The 22,738-nt window shown below is 41.0% G+C and overlaps 1 protein-coding gene across 3 annotated transcripts in view; it reads right to left on the bottom strand.

Moving 5' to 3' along the window:
• The window catches only part of LOC124589549 (conserved oligomeric Golgi complex subunit 4), a 110,768-nt gene that overhangs the window by 60,554 nt on the left and 27,476 nt on the right, over window positions 1-22,738 (bottom strand). For all 3 annotated transcript variants that reach the window (XM_047131563.1, XM_047131562.1, XM_047131561.1), the window contains 4 exons: window positions 17,380-17,557; window positions 17,078-17,274; window positions 15,803-15,959; window positions 775-1,055 (listed from right to left, as the gene is read on the bottom strand). In XM_047131563.1, coding sequence (XP_046987519.1) covers window positions 775-1,055; window positions 15,803-15,959; window positions 17,078-17,274; window positions 17,380-17,557 — 813 coding nt within the window. The remainder of the gene's footprint in view (window positions 1-774; window positions 1,056-15,802; window positions 15,960-17,077; window positions 17,275-17,379; window positions 17,558-22,738) is intronic.

Below are 22,738 nucleotides of genomic sequence, written 5' to 3'. Positions count from 1 at the left end.
GAAAACCTAAATCGGGCAAGGTACAAGTTAGGTGGGTCGACAACATATTCCTGTCATGTGACGCACATGCCGTTACCAGTGTCATATAGAATATATCAGATGTGTTTTCCTGTGGAGGAATCGGTTGACCTATGACCTTGTGATCAAATGTTTTCGGTTCCCATTGGAGAGGCACATCCTTTCATCTACTAATCGCACGGTTTTGCGATGCGGTCGCAAAACACAGACACTAAACTTATTACAGTGAACAGAGACGTCAATGAACGAACGGACAGATAATAACTATGCAAAAATAAAAAAAGTAAAATTCTCACAAGAGGGAAGACTTGAACCAAGGACTTCTTGTTCTGCAGCTGCTCACGCTACCACGAAACCACGGCGCTCCTGAGCTCACATTGTCCATGATGTTGCCTATGTGGCCCATGAACTACTCAGTTTGTATATTTTGCTTATTTTTTCACAGTTCCACACAACTTCTTCCTGTTTTCTCAATTGATTTGTGTTCAGTTTATCAAGGCCTATCCACTGTGCCAACTTATAACTAAATCTGAGGGGGGTGAGCTGGGAAGGTTCCCTTGTTAGTACTCAATAACCAATTAATGGTAGGATTTATTGCTTTTAATTTCCTGTAAGCATACATTTTTTATAAAAAGCATCAACAAGTGACGTAGAATAGTAATAGTTGCAAATTAATAATTAATTGTGTATTTATAAATGAATATGTGCTCTGTCCTCAAAATAGGACACTGGTACTTAATGGGTTAATACACTTACAAGAACTCTCCGTCTTATGAAACGAACATAAAGTTCTGCTCTTGAATGCATGATGGTCAGTTCTCCCAATAAGAGATCCAAATCTTTCGGATCTAATTTCTCTGGTGATTTACTGTATATATTGCTGCTGGTGCCACCAATGCTACTCCTCATGAGGTCATTTACTTGCTGTATTTTCCTTTCTAAATGACGAGATCTGCTGAACTCAGTTATCACATGTTTAGTTTGCCTGTCACATTCACGCTGCAGGTATGTCACCACAGTGAGAAGTTTTCCTGGACCTAAAAGAGAATAAAGGAAAATTAAATATACACGCAAACAATATTTTAATTAAAAAAGTAGTTATAATAGTTGTATGTTGTACGTTAACCAGGGACCTAGAAATGATGGAGAGGCTCCGTACCCGCCACAGCTGCAGTGGTCCACAACTCCACGATGACTACTGCAGTCCACTTCACCACTCCGCCACCCCACACTGAACCCAGGGTTATTGTGCAGTTCAGCCCCCGGTAGACCCCTCAGGGAAGGTCTCACACCAGATGAGTGTAACCCCTATGTTTGCGTGATAGAATAATGGTGGTGTACGCGTACATGGAGAACTTGTTTGTGCAACAATTGCCGACATAGTGTAGCTGAGGCGGAATAAGGGGAACCAGTCCGCATTTGCTGAGGCAGATGGAAAACTGCCTAAAAACCATTCACAGACTGGCCGGCTGACTGGACCTTGACACAAGTCTGCTGGGCGCATTCATGCCATGGACCGGGCACTCCTTCCCACTCTGGAAAGCCGTGCGTTAGAGTTACAATAGTTACTTATTGCCAAACACACATTACAAGTTTTCTGTCTGATCTTACGTCAATAGATTTTACTACACCAGATACTCGCCGACCTGTCCCAAGATGCTGGCTCATCAAATGCGTCAGCAGTGCTGAGTGGAAGGATCTGGAAGCTCCAAAGAAGTACAGAGAGATGTCCACAGTAGTTCAACAACTCTCTAAGAATGAACTTACCCTAATCCATCTAGTGCAGTAAACCACAATGAAAAACATGGTAGGGTCAAACACACACTGCAAAAGTCCCCTACAGGTAACAAAAACTGACAGATCTTGTCCAAAGTGTTTGAATAAAACACAGGTGAAAGAAACAGAAATCAACAGTTGGAAACATTAAGTACTGGGTAGTTATAATTAAACATTCCCTATTTAACACATTATAACATAGAAGCTAATTACCATACAAGTACCAAACATAGTAGCATCGATGTCCAGAGTATGGGGTGCACGATTTCCTTGTGTCACAACACCACAGTCCATTTCCAACTATGGCCACCAGGTGCCGTGATCAGTCATTGTGATTCATAGTCTCACACACCTAACAGGTCGCAGTGCACTTGTTGATGTGTCAACACGAGCTTGGACAAAAGGAGGAAGGCATTAATGGTGAAGCTCTATTATCAAAAATACAGTAATGCTGGAGCTGCGCTTTGAGAATGTTTCCAGCTGAAAGGATTACGGAAGGGTCCTCTTTCTCCAGCTGCTGTGTGAAGCATGACGATGAAGTCTGGATCAACTGGAGAACTGGGCATTGCTCTGGGAAGAGAGGCCAACAACTGGTTGCACCACAGGTGGTTAATGAATTTGCTGTTGCTATGGCAGACAATGCTGTGTGCAATCCCCAATGTCCTGTGTCACGACAGTTGAACATCCTGTGGTCCACTGTACGGAAGGTGCTTCAAACCATTCTCAGATGAAACTCATTTTTCTCTGACTGGTGAGGTGAACACACACAATTGCCAAGTGTGGGGATCTTCACCTCCAGTCACTGTGCATGAAGTTTCTCTGTATGATGAACATGTCACTGTATGGCGTGGCATTACGGCTACATTCATCATTGGCTCATTCTTTTTTGAGCAGGTTGGCACTCAAGGAACAAAGATGCGAAGTGTGACTGGCCAGTGTTACTGTGATATGTTTCGTCAGCATGTCATACCCGCCCTACAGGAAAGAGACATATTGAACTCAACATTTTCGTGCGAGATGGGGCCCCACCGCACATTGCGCATGAAGTTCACCTGCTTCTTCAAAGCACATTCGGAAACAATCAAATTATCAGGTGATCGTTTCCAAATGCCTGGCCGGCATGATCACCTGATCTCAGTCTCTCTGATTTCTGGTTGTGGGAATACCTGAAGGACAGGGTTTACCAGGGGAACATTCACACATGTGCTGATCTGAAGCACAGCACATAAAGAGAGGTAGCCAGCATACCTACGGACAAGCTTCATTCTACCGTGCAGAATGCAATTCTGCACATTCAGACTTTCCGGACACTGATGGGTGCTGTATTGGGCCCCTTTCGTAGCAGTACTGGCATGTAATGGTATGATGCAGCACATTAAAAGTGTTTCGACTGAACTGATTCTGTGTTATTTCTCTTCTCCATGTCCTTGACACTAATGCTACCAAGTTCGGTACTTGTATGGTAATTAGTTTCCACATTATAACATGCTGAATACAGAAAGTTTAATTACAACAACCCGGTATTAAGTATGGGGCTTGTACATGTGTGAACTCTTCAAGTACAATAAGAGAGAGAATGGCTATCAGACCTGTATCTGACAATAGTAATAAACAAGAAACAACAGTAAATAAAGTAAGTAACAAGTAATCACATTATTACAACAGCTGAGAGACTGCTAGAGGGAGCACGAGCAGTGATTATGCAGAACAAGAACTTAGCAGGCATGAGAAAAAATTGGAAGGATCCTTATGGACAGAAACATGGCTGATTGCATTAAAGTATATTCAAAGCAGAATCTATTACTTTTATGCCAGTGAACAATACTAGTGAAGATGTGGGAAAAAAGGATTAAACATGAAGCTTGCCAAGCGCTTCAGGTGAGTGGAAACATTTCAGAATACTTTAATGGCAGATCTGGAAATCAGTGGCAAAGCAGACTGGAGGGGATCTGGAGGAGGAGGAATAGTCAGCAGATATGGAGATGGTGTAGAGATGAAGCCTGGCAGTCATGTGGTCATCCAACGCTGATGTAAAGCGTTGCAATGAAGTAGTGTGAATGTGCCAGCCAGTTATATGGAGTCAGCACAGGAAGATGAGTCAACATGAAGGTGTGACAGAACACTAGGAAGAACTATAATGTTCCAATGTGCCCATAATGAAACTGTAAATGAAGTCGCACAGTTAGCTGGTGGATAAACACTGACTGTACCATAAATAGCCAGTAACACAGTGTAAGATTAGCGAGTGTGAAAAGATCCTAACCGAAAGGAGCTGGAGACAAGTGTGACCTCTTGTCAATGACAGTCTGTTTCAAACCTAACTGGAATTGCTGCTATCAGTGGATGCAGGTCCCCTAGAGCTGATCCTGAGTGAAAACTGTGAAGGAAACTGCTTGCAAAGGATATTAGGGGCTGAGTATCTTGCAAAAACTTATTGCTCTAAGTGACAGATAAAACTGCACATCTTCAGTGGGTCAAAAAACACAGAAACTGGACATTAGGTGACTGGGAACATGCAATGTGGCCAAACAAGTTGCAATTTTACCTGTTTTCAAATGATGCCAAGTGCTGAAAGAACAATGAAGTGTTGAGCTCCCAGTGTGTAGTTGCTGTAGTTCAGGCTGGAGGTGGTTATGAGAAGTTTCTGGGCTGTTTCTCATATCATGCTTAGACCCACTCAGTCATGTACCATGAACAAAAAGCTGGGTATTTATCTCAACATTACTGTTTTCTGTCACACAAGCTCCCAAATAGAGGATGTACAGGCATCCCTGGCAAAGAAAAGCAACTTAAAGAACTGAAAACAAATAAGTCACCACGTGCAGTGGAATACCAGTTTGGTTTTACAGGTTGCAGTATTGCGCCCTCACATAACTTGCATTTACCACTACTCTCTCACTCAGAGCAAAGTTCCAAGTGACTGGAGAAATGCATAACTGACTTCTGTTTATAAGAAGCGTAAAAGAATGATCTGCATAATTACAGACCAATATCCTTAACACTGGTTTTCTGCACAACAGTTGAAAGTATTCCGAGTTCAAATGTAATAAATTTCCTTGACACAAAAAAACTACTGTCTACAATTCACCAGAGATTTAGAAAGCATCACTCGTGCAGAACTCAACTTGACCTTTTCTCACATGACATTCTGCAAACAGTAGATGAGGGGCATTACGTAGATTGCCTATTCGTAGATTTTCAGAAAGTATTTGACACAGTGCTCCACTGCAGACTGGTAAGATGGGTATGAGCATACAGAATAATACGGAATAGATTACCACAATCTAGTGGTTATAAACTGTAGATTAAAACTGAAGAAACTGCAAAAAGGTGGGAATTCAAGGAGATGGGACCTGGATAAACTGAAAGAACCAGAGGTTGTACAGAGTTTCAGGGAGAGCATAAGGGAACAATTGACGGGAATGGGGGAAAGAATTATAGTGGAAGAAGAATCGGTAGCTTTGAGGGGTGAAATAGTGAAGGCAGCAGAGGATCAAGTAGGTAAAAAGACGAGGGCTAGTAGAAATCCTTGGGTAACAGAAGAGATACTGAATTTAATTAATGAAAGGAGAAAATACAAAATGCAGTAAATGAAGCAGGCATAAAGGAATACAAACGTCTCAAAAATGAGAGTGACAGGAAGTGCAAAATGGCTAAGCAGGGATGGCTAGAAGACAAATGCAAGGATGTGGAGACTTATCTCACGAGGGGTAAGATAGGTACTGCCTACACGAAATTAAAGAGACCTTTGGAGAAAAGAGAACCACTTGCATGAATATCAAGAGCTCTGATGGAAACCCAGTTCTAAGCAAAGAAGAGAAAGCAGAAAGGTGGAAGGAGTATACAGAGGTTCTATACAGGGGCGATGTTCTTGAGGACAATATTATGGAAATGGAAGAGGAAATAGATGAAGATGAAATGGGAGATATGGTACTGTGTGAAGAGTTTGACAGAGCACTGAAAGACCTAAGTCGAAACAAGGCTCCGGGAATAGACAACATTCCATTAGAACAACTGACGGCCTTGGGAGAGCCAGTCTCGACAAAACTCTACCATCTGGTGAGCAAGATATATGAGACAGGCGAAATTCCCTCAGGCTTCAAGAAGAATATAATAATTCCAAAACCATAGAACGCAGGTGTTGACAGATGTGAAAATTACTGAACTATCAGTTTAATAAGTCACAGCTGCAAAATACTAACGCGAATTCTTTACAGACGAATGGAAAAACTGGTAGAAGCCGACCTCGGGGAAGATCAGTTTGGATTCCGTAGAAATGTTGGAACACGTGAGGCAATACTAACCTTACGACTTATCTTAGAAGAAAGATTAAGAAAAGGCAAACCCACGTTTCTAGCATTTGTAGACTTAGAGAAAGCTTTTGACAATGTTAACTGGAATACTCTCTTTCAAATTCTGAAGGTGGCAGGGGTAAAATACAGGGAGCGAAACGCTATTTACAATTTGTACAGGAACCAGATGGCAGTTATAAGAGTCAAGGGGCATGAAAGGGAAGCAGTGGTGGGAAAGGAGTGAGACAGGGTTGTAGCCTCTCCCCGATGTTATTCAATCTGTATATTGAGCAAGCAGTAAAGGAAACAAAAGAAAAATTTGGAGTAGGTATTAAAATTCATGGAGAAGAAGTAAAAACTTTGAGGTTCGCCAATGACATTGTAATTCTGTCAGAGACAGCAAAGGACTTGGAAGAGCTGTTGAACGGAATGGACAGTGTCTTGAAAGGAGGATGTAAGATGAACATCAACAAAAGCAAAACGAGGATAATGGAATGTAGTCAAATTAAATCGGGTGATGCTGAGGGAATTAGATTAGGAAATGAGACACTTAAAGTAGTAAAGGAGTTTTGCTATTTAGGGAGTAAAATAACTGATGATGGTCGAAATAGAGAGGATATAAAATGTAGACTGGCAATGGCAAGGAAATCGTTTCTGAAGAAGAAAAATTTGTTAACATCGAGTATAGATTTGAGTGTCAGGAAGTCGTTTCTTAAAGTGTTTGCTGGATGTAGTCCTGTGGAACGGCTTGCCATGCCATTTCCACCTGGCGCCTCAGTTGGACCAGCGTTCGTGCTGGACGTGCAGACCGCGTGAGACGACGCTTCATCCAGTCCCAAACATGCTCAATGGGGGACAGATCCGGAGATTTTGCTGGCCAGAGTAGTTGACTTACACCTTCTAGAGCACGTTGGGTGGCACGGGATACATGCGGACGTGCATTGTCCTGTTGGAACAGCAAGTTCCCTTGCCGGTCTAGGAATGGTAGAACGATGGGTTCGATGACGGTTTGGATGTACCGTGCACTATTCAGTGTCCCCTCGACGATCACCAGTGGCGTACGGCCAGTGTAGGAGATCGCTCCCCACACCATGATGCCGGGTGTTGGCCCTGTGTGCCTCGGTCGTATGCAGTCCTGATTGTGGCGCTCACCTGCACGGCGCCAAACACGCATACGACCATCATTGGCACCAAGGCAGAAGCGACTCTCATCGCTGAAGACAACACGTCTCCATTCTCCATTTGTCCCTCCATTCACGCCTGTCGCGACACCACTGGAGGCGGGCTGCACGATGTTGGGGCGTGAGCGGAAGACGGCCTAACGGTGTGCGGGACCGTAGCCCAGCTTCATGGAGATGGTTGCGAATGGTCCTCGCCGATACCCCAGGAGCAACAGCGTCCCTAATTTGCTGGGAAGTGGTGGTGCGGTCCCCTACGGCACTGCGTAGGATCCTACGGTCTTGGCGTGCATCCGTGCGTCGCTGCGGTCCGGTCCCAGGTCGACGGGCACATGCACCTTCCGCCGACCACTGGCGACAACATCAATGTACTGTGGAGACCTCACGCCCCACGTGTTGAGCAATTCGGCGGTACGTCCACCCGGCCTCCCGCATGCCCACTATACGCCCTCTCTCAAAGTCCGTCAACTGCACATATGGTTCAGGTCCACGCTGTCGCGGCATGCTACCAGTGTTAAAGACTGCGATGGAGCTCCGTATGCCACAGCAAACTGGCTGACACTGACGGCGGCGGTGCACAAATGCTGCGCAGCTAGCGCCATTCGACGGCCAACACCGCGGTTCCTGGTGTGTCCGCTGTGCCGTGCGTGTGATCATTGCTTGTACAGCCCTCTCGCAGTGTCCGGAGCAAGTATGGTGGGTCTGACACACCGGTGTCAATGTGCTCTTTTTTCCATTTCCAGGAGTGTATTTGTATGGAGTGTAGCCATGTATGGAAGTTAAATATTGACGATAAATAGTTTGGACAAGAAGAGAATTGAAGGTTTCGAAATGTGGTGCTACAGAAGAATTCTGAAGATTAGATGGGTAGATCACATAACTAATGAGGAGGTATTGAACAGAATTGGGGAGAATAGGAGTTTGTGGCACAACTTGACTAGAAGAAGGGATCAGTTGGTAGGACATAATCTGAGGCATCAAGGGATCACCAATTTAGTACTGGAGGGCAGGGTGGAGGGTAAAAATCGCAGAGGGAGACCAAGAGATGAATACACTAAGCAGATTCAGAAGGATGTAGGTTGCAGTAGGTACTGGGAGATGAAGAAGCTTGCACAGGATAGAGTAGCATGGAGAGCTGCATCAAACCAGTCTCAGGACTGAAGACCACAACAACAACAGATTACCAGATATGTGATTGGCTCAAAGACTTCTTAAGTAATAGAACCTAGTATGTTGTCCTTGACAGCGAGTGTTCATCAGAGAAAAGGGTATCATCTGGAGTGACCTAGAGAATTGCAGTAGGACCACTCTTATTTTGTACATACATAAATGATTTGATGGACAGGGTGAGCTGCAATCTGCAGCTGCTTGCTGATGATGCTGTGGTATACAGGAAGGTACCATTGCTGAGTGACTGTGGAAGGATACATGATGACTTAGACAGAATTTCTAGTTGGTGTAATAAGCAGCTAGATCTAGATGTAGAAAAATGTAAGTTGATGCGCATGAATTGGAAAAATAAAACGATAATGTTTGAATACAACATTATTGATGTACTGCTTGATGCAGCTGTGTCGATTAAATATCTAGGTACAGCATTGCAGAGTGACACAAAATGGAACAGGGATATAAGGACAGTAGTACAGAAGGCAAATGGTCAACTTCTGTTTATTGGAGGAATTTTGGGAAACTGTAGCTCATCTATAAAGGAGACAATCTACAGGCCACTAGTGCAACCCACTCTTGAGGGCTGCTTGAGATTATGGGGTCCCACTAGGTCAGAATAAAGGAAGATACTGAAACAATTCAAAGGCATGTTTCTATATTTGTAATCAACGTGCAAGTATTACACAATGCTTCATGAACTCAGTGAGAATACTCGAAGAGAAGATGATGTTTTCTTTGTGTGGTACTACCGAAAAAATTTAGAGAACTGGCCTTTGAGGCTGACTGCAGAACAATTCTATTGCCGCCAAAGTATATTTAGGGTAAGGAACAGGGTTTGTATGGAGGCATTTAGACCGTTGTTTTTCCCTTACTCCATTTGTGAGATGAGCAGGAAAGGAAATGGCTATTAGTAATACAAGGACCCTTCACCGTGCATTGTGCGGTGGCTTGCAGATTGTATATGTAGACTTCTCCATTTTGTGATGAGTATGCTGTGGACACTTCCATCTTCTAAGATGACAAGGTGCATATGTCTGTGGTTTGGCAAATACTCAGGCACCCTGTCACATCTTGACTGGTCTGCTAAACCACTAGAACTTAATGAGACAGAAAATGTTGGAGACTATTCAGAATAGTGGGCGAAATGCAGCAATCAACATAGTTGCAATCTGGCAGCTCTGTGGGATCTAATTGTCAGTAAGCGGCTTCATCTGGATGTGGTTTACCTGAAGAAACTTGTGGACACTCTTCCTCACCAAACTGAGGTCATTATTATCAAGGCTGGAAGCAAAGTTGCATAGTATTAGTGTGATGTGTCCAGACGGACAAACTTTTTTGTCTGGTGTGTTATGTCACAACTAGCGGTGGTACCAACACCTTTCACTGAAATTAGTACAATTACAAAAATTCTAAAAAATAAAAGTTGTTGCAGGGTTGATGGAATTTCAAACAAAATTCTGAAATGTTGTTCCAACCTAATAAGTAATATCCTTAGTGATATAAGCAATGTGTATCTGGCATAGGGAATTTTTCTAATCTGATTATAATATGCAATTATTAAAACACTTCATAAGAAAGGTGACCAGACAGACTTAAACAGTTATCATCCAATTTCCTCACTGACATCTTTTTCCAAAATATTCGAAAAAGTAATGTACTCACGAGTAGTCACACAAGTAAGTGGAAACAATTTACTTAGCATTTCACAATTTGAATTCCAGATAGGTTGCTAGACTGAGAATGCTATTATACCTTCATTCACCAAACAGCAGAGGATTTAAATAATAATATATCACTAGTTGACATTTTTTGTGATCTCTCTGTGGCCTTTGAACATGTAAACTGTAGAGCATGATGCTCTCTTAGAAAAACTAACATTTTGCAGAACTCTTGGTTTTACGAGTAGGTAGTTTTTGTCATAATTGGCAAACAGAATGCAAAAGGTTGTGATGAATAACTCAGACAATGTTGGAAAGGTAGACTGGGGTAAAATCACAAGGGGAGTCCAACAGGGTTCAATTTTGAGTTCACTTATATTCCTTATACATGTGAATGACCTTTCACTTAACATTTAACAAGCAAAATTGGTACTTTTTGCACACAATACTAGTGTTATAATAAATACCATGAGAGAGAAGGCAGCAGAAGAGTTAGTAAATGATATTTCAAAAGACTTATTAGGTATTAAAAATGGACTCTCCCTAAATCCTGAGAAAACACTATACAAACAGTTCTGTACATCAAACAGAATCATACCAACAACTGTTGTATCACATGAGCAGGAGCTAGTAAGTAGAGTAGATTCTTGGGTATACATGCTGATGAAAACTTAAATTGGACAAAGTGTATCACTGAGCTTTGCAAGCAATCAAGTTCAGCCACTTTTGCTCTTTGTCAATTGCTAATCTTGGAAACAAATATATCTGTCTCCTGACATATTTTGCACATTTCCACACAACAATGTCATACGGAATAATTTTTTGGGGTAACTCATCACTTACAAAGAAAGTATTGAGAGCACAAAAGCAAGAAGCAAGAATAATGTGTGGTGTTCACCCATGGACGTCATGTAGGCACCTTGTCAAGGAGCTAGGCGTTTTAACTGTGCTGTCACAATGCTTATGAATTTCATCATAAATACTCTATCACAATTTGAAAAGAACAGTGATGTACATCCCTACAACACTAATCGTAAAATGAGCTTTATTAGCCACTGTTAAAGCTGTCTGTTGCTCAGAGAGGAGCTCAGTATGCAGAAATAAAAATTTTTGATCATTTGCCTGATAACATATCTGACACAGAGGAAAGCAAGTTTTAAACCTCAAGCGGACGCGTCTGTGCATAAGATGCGTCAATAACAAATAACATTGCTTACTACCATTCCACTGTTGTTTTACACTTGCAAGCTGTGCCTATCCCTTCATTATTGCTTCAGCTGACACAGTAGTAAGTTGTGCTGTCAGACGTCTAAGTGAGCAGCAGTAAAACAAAATAAAATAAAATTAACAGCAAGTTAGGTGATAAAAAATTTATGATTTGCGCAAGAAAATGACCCCAATACCAAGCTAGCAGCACAGTCCCACACTGAGACAGTTAGCTACGAGATAATTAGTAATCAAATAAGCAGTTGGTAGGGATACATGTTTACCTTGGTAACATCAAGACAGCTCTTTACATGTGTACAAAGTGCACCGTGCGCCTGCTCATTTTACGAAAAATGGTACGTCTGTTAGAGGGTTAAATCTAATTTAAAACTATTTCTTCTGGACAACTGCTTCTATTCCACTGAAGAAGTGCTACTAAAAACTGACAGCCAGTAAAAAAGACAGGTGTTTTTAAGTGTAATTGTATGACCAGTAATAAAATGATAATTTGTTCATTAATGTTAGCACTAATCATGTACACATATTCTGTAAATTGGCTTGTTCCACATCATTTTGATAAAAGAATTGTTCAAACAATCTATGGGACATGTAAATAACAAAGACGAAAATAGATTAAGAATGCATGCACAAATTTACAATGTCTGCAGAAACTTCCTGGAAGTGATCATTACTTTTTTATATGATCAGAGAAAAAAACATTAATAATAATAAAAAAATTACACGAATGTATGAGATGTTTACACAGTTTGTGGATGATAAAGAAAAGAATATATAGGATGATCTAGGAGGGAAGTGGAATATATTTAGGAAGATATTCCTGGAAATAGCAAGTAGATTCTAATAATCACCTGAAGTGATTTAGAAATACTAATGAGAACTAAGCTAGGATTTGAACCTCATTCTTTTCAAACATGAACCCTATGTCTCAGTCATTATGTCACTGTAGTCAGGGGAGTATAGGAACACTTCTGCAAGTGATTCTTGCTCTCTTCAACAATGTATTTGATTTCTGATTTAGCAATGGAAAGTGTCCAGGTTTGCAGGGAGACATCTGCAGTGCTACCTACCTGCACCTGATTTCAATGCATTCGTGAAATTCAAACATATCTCACTGACTATAAATGCCCAGTTAAATGTCACTGAGAATCCAGCTGGGCAATTGTATTTCTTAATCAATGAAAGGTCCATTCAACTTGTTAATATATTCTTTATTTAAGTCCATAATAAGTTTTGGCTTTGACACAGTATTTGATGGCTGAAACTGATTGTGAATTTAAATAAAGACTGTATCAACAACTGGAGTGGCCTTTCACTAACTGAGTATATAGCTGCAGAATAACAGCACTCTCTAAACATGGAGAAACTAATAATTCTCTTTGTCCTACTGCTATCTTCATCGGATATATCTATGAACAGAAGTTGTCACTGGAGAGTACATAGATGGCTACAAAGTATTTGTGTGAGAGTCAGAGGGCGGGAAGAGGTACTGAGCCGAGAGGACACCTTTACAGATTGCACAAAGACATAGGTCATCGTTAAGTAAGCAACTATGTCCTGATAAAGAAAGGGACAGGTGTAATAAGGATACTGAGACTGTTACAGTGCTAAAGTTTCCCATCAGATAAAGTGCATTGGGAGTTCTTGATCAGTTCTGTGATAGTCTTTCTGTCAAGTAGTTGATGAAATGACAGATACACAATATAGACCAAAATTCTGTATAGTCTGTGATTAGAGAAACTGTTGTACATTGATAACAGCCCCTTTGTAGTAAGGGTACTGTTGGTGTGGCAAATATGGACTGCTTGATGGTGATCCAGTTGGAGTAGCCAAATTCAAGTTGCAATGCTCCACTTGATACCCAGCCTACTAGCCTTGGAAATGGAAGGTAGGTTAGAATTTGAAGCCTATGAACATTGAGCACTAGCTCAACTGAATAAGCATGAGGAAGGAAGTGGTTATGTTCTTTTTTTTAAAAATCACACCAACATTTGCTGTAATTAATGTCCTCTCAACAACAAAGTGATAGATGTAACACTGTCTTACAGAAACAAAGAGGAGGATTTGGTTGTGCACTTATCAAAGGAACCTTACCAGTACTGGTATGAAGTGCTTCAGAAAAATAATAATTGTAAATGTGGTATTTGTATGGATTTCTATTACCTACACTGGCACTTTTACATTAATCATTTTGAGAGTATTCTCCGATGTAAACATTGGAGGCTGCTTTTCAATAAATTTTTTCTATCAAACTGGCAATTCTTGAATGAAACAGCATAACTGGCTCATGCAATTAGTAGTAACATTCATTTCAAGATTTATAAAAATCTGGGCCACTTTTTCACACAGTCACATTTTCTGACAACCTAAGTATTGCATTCAGTCTGGGATGTAAGGTCTCACACTGAGACAGATGAATCCAATCTATGTTTCAACAACTGGGTGAGTTTTAGGCAAGAACAAGAACTGAACTTTTTTTGTAGTTCATCATTGGCTACCTCTCTGATACTTTGCCACATTTAGCCTTTCAATTTCCCACTATTTTTGCAGTTCTAGTCATAAATGCATTAGGTTAGACTAAAACAACACTAAAACTTAATAACTTATGCAATACTGCCACTATTGCATTTTCATGAGGACATTTTAAATTTACAATCACAGTCTCCAACGAAACTGTCCAATTACACAGATGTTCAACAGGTTTGGGATATTGAGCAATTTGTCATACAGCTTTCTGAATATAAAAAGAAGGTAAGCTGTACCAGCTGTTCTCCCACCATCATGTAATTCAAACTCATTTTCACACGTCTTGTAACTTGTTACCTACTAAGCAACTTTTATTCCATATGGAATGACTAAAGGGAGGGCAGGAACATGGCAATGAGTTGCAATAGCATTAGTTTTTTATTATTATTGTATATCCAAATTTCCGCTATAAAAAGCCATCTTCAATGCATTTGAGTGAGTTACAATCCAACAAATTCACAGTGGTACATGCCATCATAAGACTTTAGAGGTATATAGGCAGAAGGAAACAACCTATTACAACATTTTATTCAGGAAAAACGTCATTGGAAGGACAAACTGCCTGCATTCTCTTCAGATGCAATTGTGACTGGGCACCAGTGGTTCACAGAATCAAATGGAAGTTTTTAAAAAATAAATTGAAAAATAATTGTTTTGATTTCACAAAAATTTGAAGGAACACACAATCCACCTAAGCAGAGTCTCAAATGCCCTAATACGAGTAATACAAATAAACTATGTCTGATGTTGAAGATTCAACTTACTAATGACTATTTTGTCTTTACATCCATTCAATTCCTAAGTAGACGACTCACTAGGAAGTTGACTGGATGTTAAAGAAGTTTTTCCTTGTGGTCCAGAAAGTTAAGCCACCAGTTCCATTCTCTGAAATGCAAAACAATCCACTGCTGCATCTAATGATTGGTACTCATACACGCTTAGAGTAATAGAGATCTAGTAGCACTACGCAAACCCAAGATAGAGAATTTTAGTTCACCAGTACTGTTCAAGATATTTGAGGTACTTGTTATTTAGCATCAGCCTGAGGCCACTGAGGCCACTCGTAGCTTATGCAACAATGTGGTATGGACATGTGAGCATCACCCTAGTCTCCTAAAAAAAAAAAAATTGTCAATTATAAAAGATTGAAATTTATTCCCTGAAGACTTAAAATACAAAGACATTTCGCATGCTTGTTTTGAGGTCAAAGTAATCACAACAAAGAATGCTTCAGATTATTTAGTTCCCCAAAGCATAAGTCACAGTTCTTCACATTAAAATTTCAGCTATCTGGAATGAGTTCACTTTTACTTACAATGTCCATTTGTCTGTCTTTTTTCTCAGGAATGGTTAGAGGCATCATTTTGAAATTTATGTCAAATACTAAAGTCTACGGTTCCTTGGTGATGTAAAAGCTTTAGCTTCTATGTCCGTTGAGTCAAAAGATATGGCCATTTATGTTTCTATTCTGACACTCAAACTCATTCATTACAACCAATAGAGCACTCCCAGTTGACACAGATCATGAAATTTTGCAAGAAACAATATTTCTCAGTACAAGTAACGGAAAAAAATCCAAAAATTTGTTAATTTGTAATTATATTACATACAAACAATTTTTTGCCGTTTGTTGTCCATCTGTTAAAACCCCTTTTCCCCTGGAATGGATAAACGTATCAAGATGAATTTATGCCAAATACCAAGTTCTATTATCCCTTGTCAGTGTAATCAAAAGAGATACTATTTATGTCACATGTTTTGATATTAACTCATCAGAACTTATAGATGATCTACCTATAGACATAACTGAGTTTGTATGGAACCCTCAGAGTGCAAGTTATACTAGCACTTGTCTGGTCTTTTATTTAGTATTTTTTTTTCTCATTTGTAGCTATTTAAACTTTCTTAATAACTCATGTTAAGAGGTGGAATACAATCTGTTTACATTTTTATGGTTACTCACCATAATATGTTTCCACCAAAGGTTGGTGAATTTCAATAACACGCGCTATGCCTTCAAATAAAAGAGTCAAAGTGTCTGCATATATAACATTAGCTCTCTTGTCAGATACTGCCGTTTCAAGAGCTGCTCTTAAATTCTTCTGTGCTGTCTCCTGCAACTGAAGAATAAAAGAGCTTTCAGTAATGAAACCACCCAAGAGCACATATGAATAATCACTCTTAAAAACTCTACACAATGTTGCAGAATATATCACATTCATTCTAAATATATAAACACTACATCTTCAAATATCTCCCCCCCCCCCCCCCCCCCCTCCCTCTCTTTCTCACTGGAAATAACCAGGTTGTCACTCATTTCCAGCACATTCAGTTTCAAAACAAGGCCAACACTATTCACAAGAAGAAATTCTCCTTTCTCATACAACTTCATGTTTACCTAACAGATGGGATGGTAAAGAGCATTGGAATTTTTATACAAACAAGCAGTGCCTGTGGAGCTATAATCTTTTTTAAGGAACCATCATCACACCTACACAACAAAAGAATACTCTCAAAAAACTCCATCACATTAATCAAAAAACAAGGTTAAAAATGGGAACTTAAAATACAATAAAAGCACTTTCAAACACAGTCCTTAATTTATATCTAAAAACAAAGATGATGTGACTTACCAAACAAAAGCGCTGGCAGGTCGATAGACACACAAACAAACACAAACATACACACAAAATTCAAGCTTTCGCAACCAACGGTTGCTTCGTCAGGAAAGAGGGAAGGAGACGGAAAGACGAAAGGATGTGGGTTTTAAGGGAGAGGGTAAGGAGTCATTCCAGTCCCGGGCGGAAAGACTTACCTTAGGGGGAGAAAAGGACATGACCATGGTCTGCTTGTGTCTGTGTATGTGCGGATGGATAAGTGTGTGTGTGCGCGCGCGAGTGTATACCTGTCCTTTTCTCCCCCTAAGGTAAGTCTTTCCGCCCGGGACTGGAATGACTCCTTACCCTCTCCCTTAAAACCCACATCCTTTCGTCTTTCCCTCTCCTTCCCTCTTTCCTGACGAAGCAACCGTTGGTTGCGAAAGCTTGAATTTTGTGTGTATGTTTGTGTGTCTATCGACCTGCCAGCACTTTCGTTTGGTAAGTCACATCATCATTGTTTTTAGATATATTTTTCCCACGTGGAATGTTTCCCTCTATTATATTCACATCATATTCCTTAATTTGATATATGAGACATCCCACCAAAATATATTCAAGAAAGAACATACATGACCTACCTTTGAACACAAGTAAAGTGAAAATTTCCCTAAACCCTCTTCATGCATTCCCAGTAATGGAAATATCTTGAAAAATCTTTCAACAGATGCTAAATCTTCTGATCTTACCGATTCATCAAATTTTTGGGTTACAATTACTCTCAATTTAGAGGCAGCTTCTTGCAGTAATTTGAAAGAATTTGTGACATTGGTGCAATCTGTTGAAATGGAATACTCACAACATTAGGTCTCAAAATTTTGGCAGAATGATAAGCTAAATTAAAACAAAATTGTCAAAAATTCACAGGAACTGGGGACTCAACCTTCAGCAACATCATCAGCTGTTTGCTGCACCAAAGTTTCATCCATGGAAAGAAATCTGTGTATATGAGCTGCAGCCTTTTCATAGTCTTCATTGTGAAGAGCTGCTTGCACACCATTGCTACATAATTGCAGGTCCAACAAATCATGCACCCTTTGTTGGCACTCTGATGCCCGGCTCTAAAAGTAAAAAAATAATAAAAACAGAAACATTCAATAGAAGAGCGAATATCCTCAACCTGCAAAACACACTTATTTGTAGAACTACAAAAGTAAAAAATGAACTCAACAATTTTTGGAATGTTTAATGTGTTCTGGTTACTGCTTAGTTAGAAGACATATGAGCAATATATCAAACTGACAAATACAATAGAGAAAAAACTGATTTAGAGGAAACTGTACATTAAAGTCATAGCCTCTATGGAAAATTCAGGATGGAATAATGACAGTATTGTGAAAAGGATATACTGCTTCTCACCATATAGCAGAGACGCTGAGACACAGATAGGCAAAGATGTCAAACAAATAAGCTTTCAGCCAGAAAAGCCTTCATTGGAATTAGACAAAACACACACACACACACACACACACACACACACACACGACCACAGTCTCTGGCTGCCAAGGCCAGACTGCAAGCAGCAGTGCACAATGGAAGAAGCAGTCTGGGTGGTGGGGGTACGGAGAAAGCTGGGGTAAGGAGAAAGCTGGGGGTAAGGAGAAAGCTGGGGGTAAGGAGAAAGCTGGGGGTAAGGAGAAAGCTGGGGGTAAGGAGAAAGCTGGGGCAGGGAGGGGGAGAGATATTAGGGTAGGGGTGGGGGACAGTAAAGTGCTGCTTGTGGGAGCATTGTTCTACACCCACCTACCCCCTTCTGTTCCCACTTCAGAACTACATAGATCTTTATTCCACCAATGCACCCACAGTCTTTTTACTTCCCTCCTTTTCCATCCCCCACCCACCCACCAGACTGCAACCTAGCTGCCCTACCCTCTACCCATCTTGTCCCTGCATCTTGGTCTACTACAAGGATATGAGCCATGAGGCAAGGGGTTGGGAGCAAGTGTTGTGCAGGGACAAACAAGGATATCGTGTAGGCTTGGTGGGTGGTGGAATACCACTGCAGGAATTCCTCATTTGAGGGCATGACGAGCGGTAGGTGAAACCCATGCAGTTGCTCCAGTTCTCGGTGGTAAAGAGTCACATCTGATGCAGAAAGAAATGAACCTTTCACAGTATGTTTTCAGACCTCTGTGGAGGTGAAATGAGCAGGAGAATGTAAACATCATTTCTGAATAGCAGAAGCCCAATTAACTGTACAGTCTTACTTGGACATTACAAAAAGCAGGGTAGAGTTGGGGGATTGTAAAGTGCTGCTTGTGGGAGCATTTCCTACACCCACCTACCCCCTTCCCTGTTTCCACTTCAGCACTACACAGATATATATTCCACAAACACACCTACAGTCTCTTTACTTCCCTCCTATACCCCTCCTCCCCACCTTCAGACTTCGACCTAGCTGCCCTATCCTCTTCCCACCTCATCCCTGCATGCTCCTGCAGCTAGGTCTATTACAGGGATATGAGCCATGATGCATAGGGTTGGGAGAAAGTGTTGTGTAGATATGAGGATATAGCAACTTGATCCACCACCACTACTACCCCACAATCATTCCTTCCAAGCCTTCCAAGAATTCCTCACATCCAGCATTGGTTCACAACTATTCCTCAGGTCCTTATAACATGACCCTAACCTGTCCTCTGCAGAACTCCATGCTCTACATCTCGCAAAAGCTGATGACTCCATCATTATCCCCCCAGCAGACAAAGGATCTACCACTGTGGTACTTGACTGACAGGAATATGTTAGTGAAGGTCTACGCTGTCTGAGACCTCTACATGCAGCATCTGCCATCGAGATCCCATCCCTGTCATTCAAACTGACCTGCAGTCTGCCTTACAAACCTTGGGCCCCTTACAAAGACTTACACCTCAATTCAGAGAACTTCTTATCCCACCCAAACCAGACACCCATACCTTTTATCTTCTTCCTAAGATCCAAAAAGCCAATCATCCTCACTATCCAAGAGTTCCTGGCTTCAAGATACCAACCATTTCCTAGATCATCTGAAATCCATGCCCATTCCACTCCCACCACACACTTTGCTAGTCACCGCTGATACCATTCCCTCTGTACCAGCACCCCCCACATACATGGTTTGTCTGCTGCTGAACATTTCCTCAGTCAACCCTCACCTGGTTCCAAACCTATGACATCCTTTTTGCTCACATACAAACAGATCAGGGTACAGCCATGGGAACCAGGATGGCTCCTTCCTATGCCAAACTTCTCATGGGGCACTTGGAAGGGGGGCTTTTCTGGGATCCATAAGCCTTCAGCCCCTGGTTTGGTTTAGATACATTAATGACATCTTTGCTGTATGGACTCATGGTGAGGCTGACCTGTTAAATAAAATTCCTGGACCCTCTAAATAACTTCTCCCAATTAAATTTCACATGGTCCTATTCTGAATCACATGTCACTTTCCTTGATGTTGGTCTCATTCTCACCAAAGGCCAATTACTTACTTCTGTCCATATTAAATTTACTAACAAACATTTTGACAGTTGCCATCCTTTCCATGTCAAATGTCTCCCCCCCCCCCCCCCCCCCCCCTCCTCCCAATACAGCCTTGGTATTCGAGAGGCAAATATATTTGTTCTGATACAGACTCTTTACAGCAATACACCAGTTCAGAAGCAGATTTCCCAGGCTATCACATCCAATCCTGGTACTGCTGATCCCTTCAAAAAACAACTTCAGAGCACATCACTTGACACCCTGTATTATCCTGGTCTTGACCGCATTTATCAGCTACTACGACAACACCATGACTTCCTAAAATCATGCCCTGAAGTGAGATCTATTCTGTCTGAGATTTTTGTCCACCACACCTAGAACAGCTTTTCATTGTCCTCCCAATCTCCTCAATATCCTTGTCAGACCCTATGCTCCTTCTGTTCCCATCTCCCTACCCTATGGCTCCTAGCCCTCTGACCACCCTGCTGCAAGACTTGCCCTATGCACCCTCCTACCACCACCTATTCCAGCATTGTAACTGGCAAAACATACACTATCAAAGGGAGAGCCACATTTGAAATGACACATCTTACATCAGCTGTTATGTAAACACTGCTCGCCCTTTTACATCAGAATGGGTACCACCAAGTTATCAGTTATTTTGAATGGTCATACACAGAGGGTGAGTACACACAGTATCCTGCTGCGGAGCATGCTCTACAACATGACAGTGCCTGTTCCATCACACATGCCATCTGGCTTCTTCCCCCGGACAGCAGTTTCTCTGAACTTTGCAGGTGGGTACTGCTGTTTCACATGTCCTTGGTTCTTGACACCCACCTGGCCTTAATTTATTATGTCTCAGTGTTTCTTCATAATAACTAATCTTTTCTTCACTACTTTTTTCTGCCCATTATATTACCCCTCCCCCCCCCCCCCTCCCAACCCTCGTCCTCCACCAACCTTTACCACATACAGTGTTTTGTTACTAATCTCTGCCATGCGTATTACGCTATCTTCCACTTTAAACTCTTAGTCCTTCCTTCTCATCCCATCCAGTAAGTCTCCTGTGACTCGAGGTTCTGGGTGACTTTTCTGAACTGTACCCCTCTCTAATCCTTTTCCTTCACACTATATTGACAAAAATTACTTTGCAACATAATGGTTATTTTTCTTCTGCTTCATTCCCAAACACTTTTCCTTCTTTAGTGAGGGCACATCAGGGGCAGCATGCACAAAGGTCCGCTGCTTATTTTAGACGTGTGCATGTGTGTGTGTGTGTGTGGGGGGGGGGGGGGGGGGGGAGGGGGGGGAGGCAGGGGGGGGGGAAGCACGTGCATGTACGACTGTTTCCCTATCACAGACTATCTGGATGTGAAAACATGTGTACTAACGTCTTTGCCTACCTTCGTTCTGGTTGCTAGTGAAGCCAGAGGCAACATTAAAGGAGAAACTTTACTGTTAATAGAACATCTGTCGATCAGGCTAGCTTGTCACAAGTGGTTGGAAGACTATTTGCAGCAGACATCTATGGAGAAAACTACCTTCTTGAACTTTTGGTGGTCTGAATATTTTTGTTTGCAGGTGCCACATCTGAGCCGTTTAATTTGTTTGACTATGAGATTCCTCTCTGTTTTCACGATCAGAGAGCCAAATACACAGTTCATGCAAATAAATCCCCACATGAGCAATATGCATCAGCTGCCGTGGAATTGCAGAACATTAACACCAACATCTAAATCCACATAAAATTCACACTTAAGTGCTTGGAGGTGGGTTCATACAACCACTTTCAGGTTATTTTTCAAGTATTGGACTATAGCATAGCTTATGTGAAAAATGAACACTTAAATCTTCCTGTGCAAGTTCTGATTTTTTTTAACTTTATTATGTTGGTCATTTCTTCCAATAGAGATGTGAGTAAAAAATATTTAGCATTTGGAGGAGAAAGTTGAGAGAAGGTTGGTGATTGAAATTTCATGAAAAGTTATCACTACAACAAAAAAGCCATTGTTTAATACTAGCACTCCAAATTGTATATCTTATCCATGACACTGTCTCCTACATTTTGTGGTAATACAAAATGAGCAGTGCTTCTTTCAGTTTTACAATATCCTCCATCAATCCTGTCTATTAAGGATGCCATACCACACAGTAGTACTCCAGATGAGTTAAGACAGGTATAGTGGAGGAAGGTTCTTTAGTAGCTATGTTGCATCTTCTAATTGCTCTGACTTTAAAATGCAGTGTTTGGTTGATCTTTCCCACAATATTCTCTGTGATGGTTCCACTTTAAATTTTTCATCACAGTAATCTATAGGTATTCAGTTGAATCAATAACCTTCAAATTTATGTGATTGTATGATGGAAATTTAACAGATATTTTTTAGTAAGCATGTGGAGCACCTCACACTTTTTATTGTTAAAAGTGAATTTCCACTCTTTGCGCCAAACAGATATCTTGTCTAAATCATTTTACAGCTCCTTCTGATCTTCTGATGACTTAACTGGACGGTAAATGACAGCATCATCTGCAAACAATCTAATAGGGCTGCTCAGATTGTCTCCTAAGTCATTTATATAGATCAGGAACAGTAGGGGGACTGTAACGCTTCACTGGGGAATGCCAGATACCACTTCTATTTTACTTGATGACTTCTGGCCAATTATTATAAATTGTAACCTTTCTGACAGAAAACCAAGATTCTAGTAACACTCTTATCCAGTACTTCAAACACATCAAACAATGGAAAATTCAGGATGGAATAATGACAATATTATGG

The sequence above is a fragment of the Schistocerca americana genome, chromosome 2, assembly GCF_021461395.2.
Source record: "Schistocerca americana isolate TAMUIC-IGC-003095 chromosome 2, iqSchAmer2.1, whole genome shotgun sequence".
Lineage (NCBI taxonomy): Eukaryota > Metazoa > Arthropoda > Insecta > Orthoptera > Acrididae > Schistocerca > Schistocerca americana.
The sequence above is the reverse complement of the archived record's forward strand: the minus strand, read 5'-3'. Positions and strand labels throughout refer to the sequence as shown.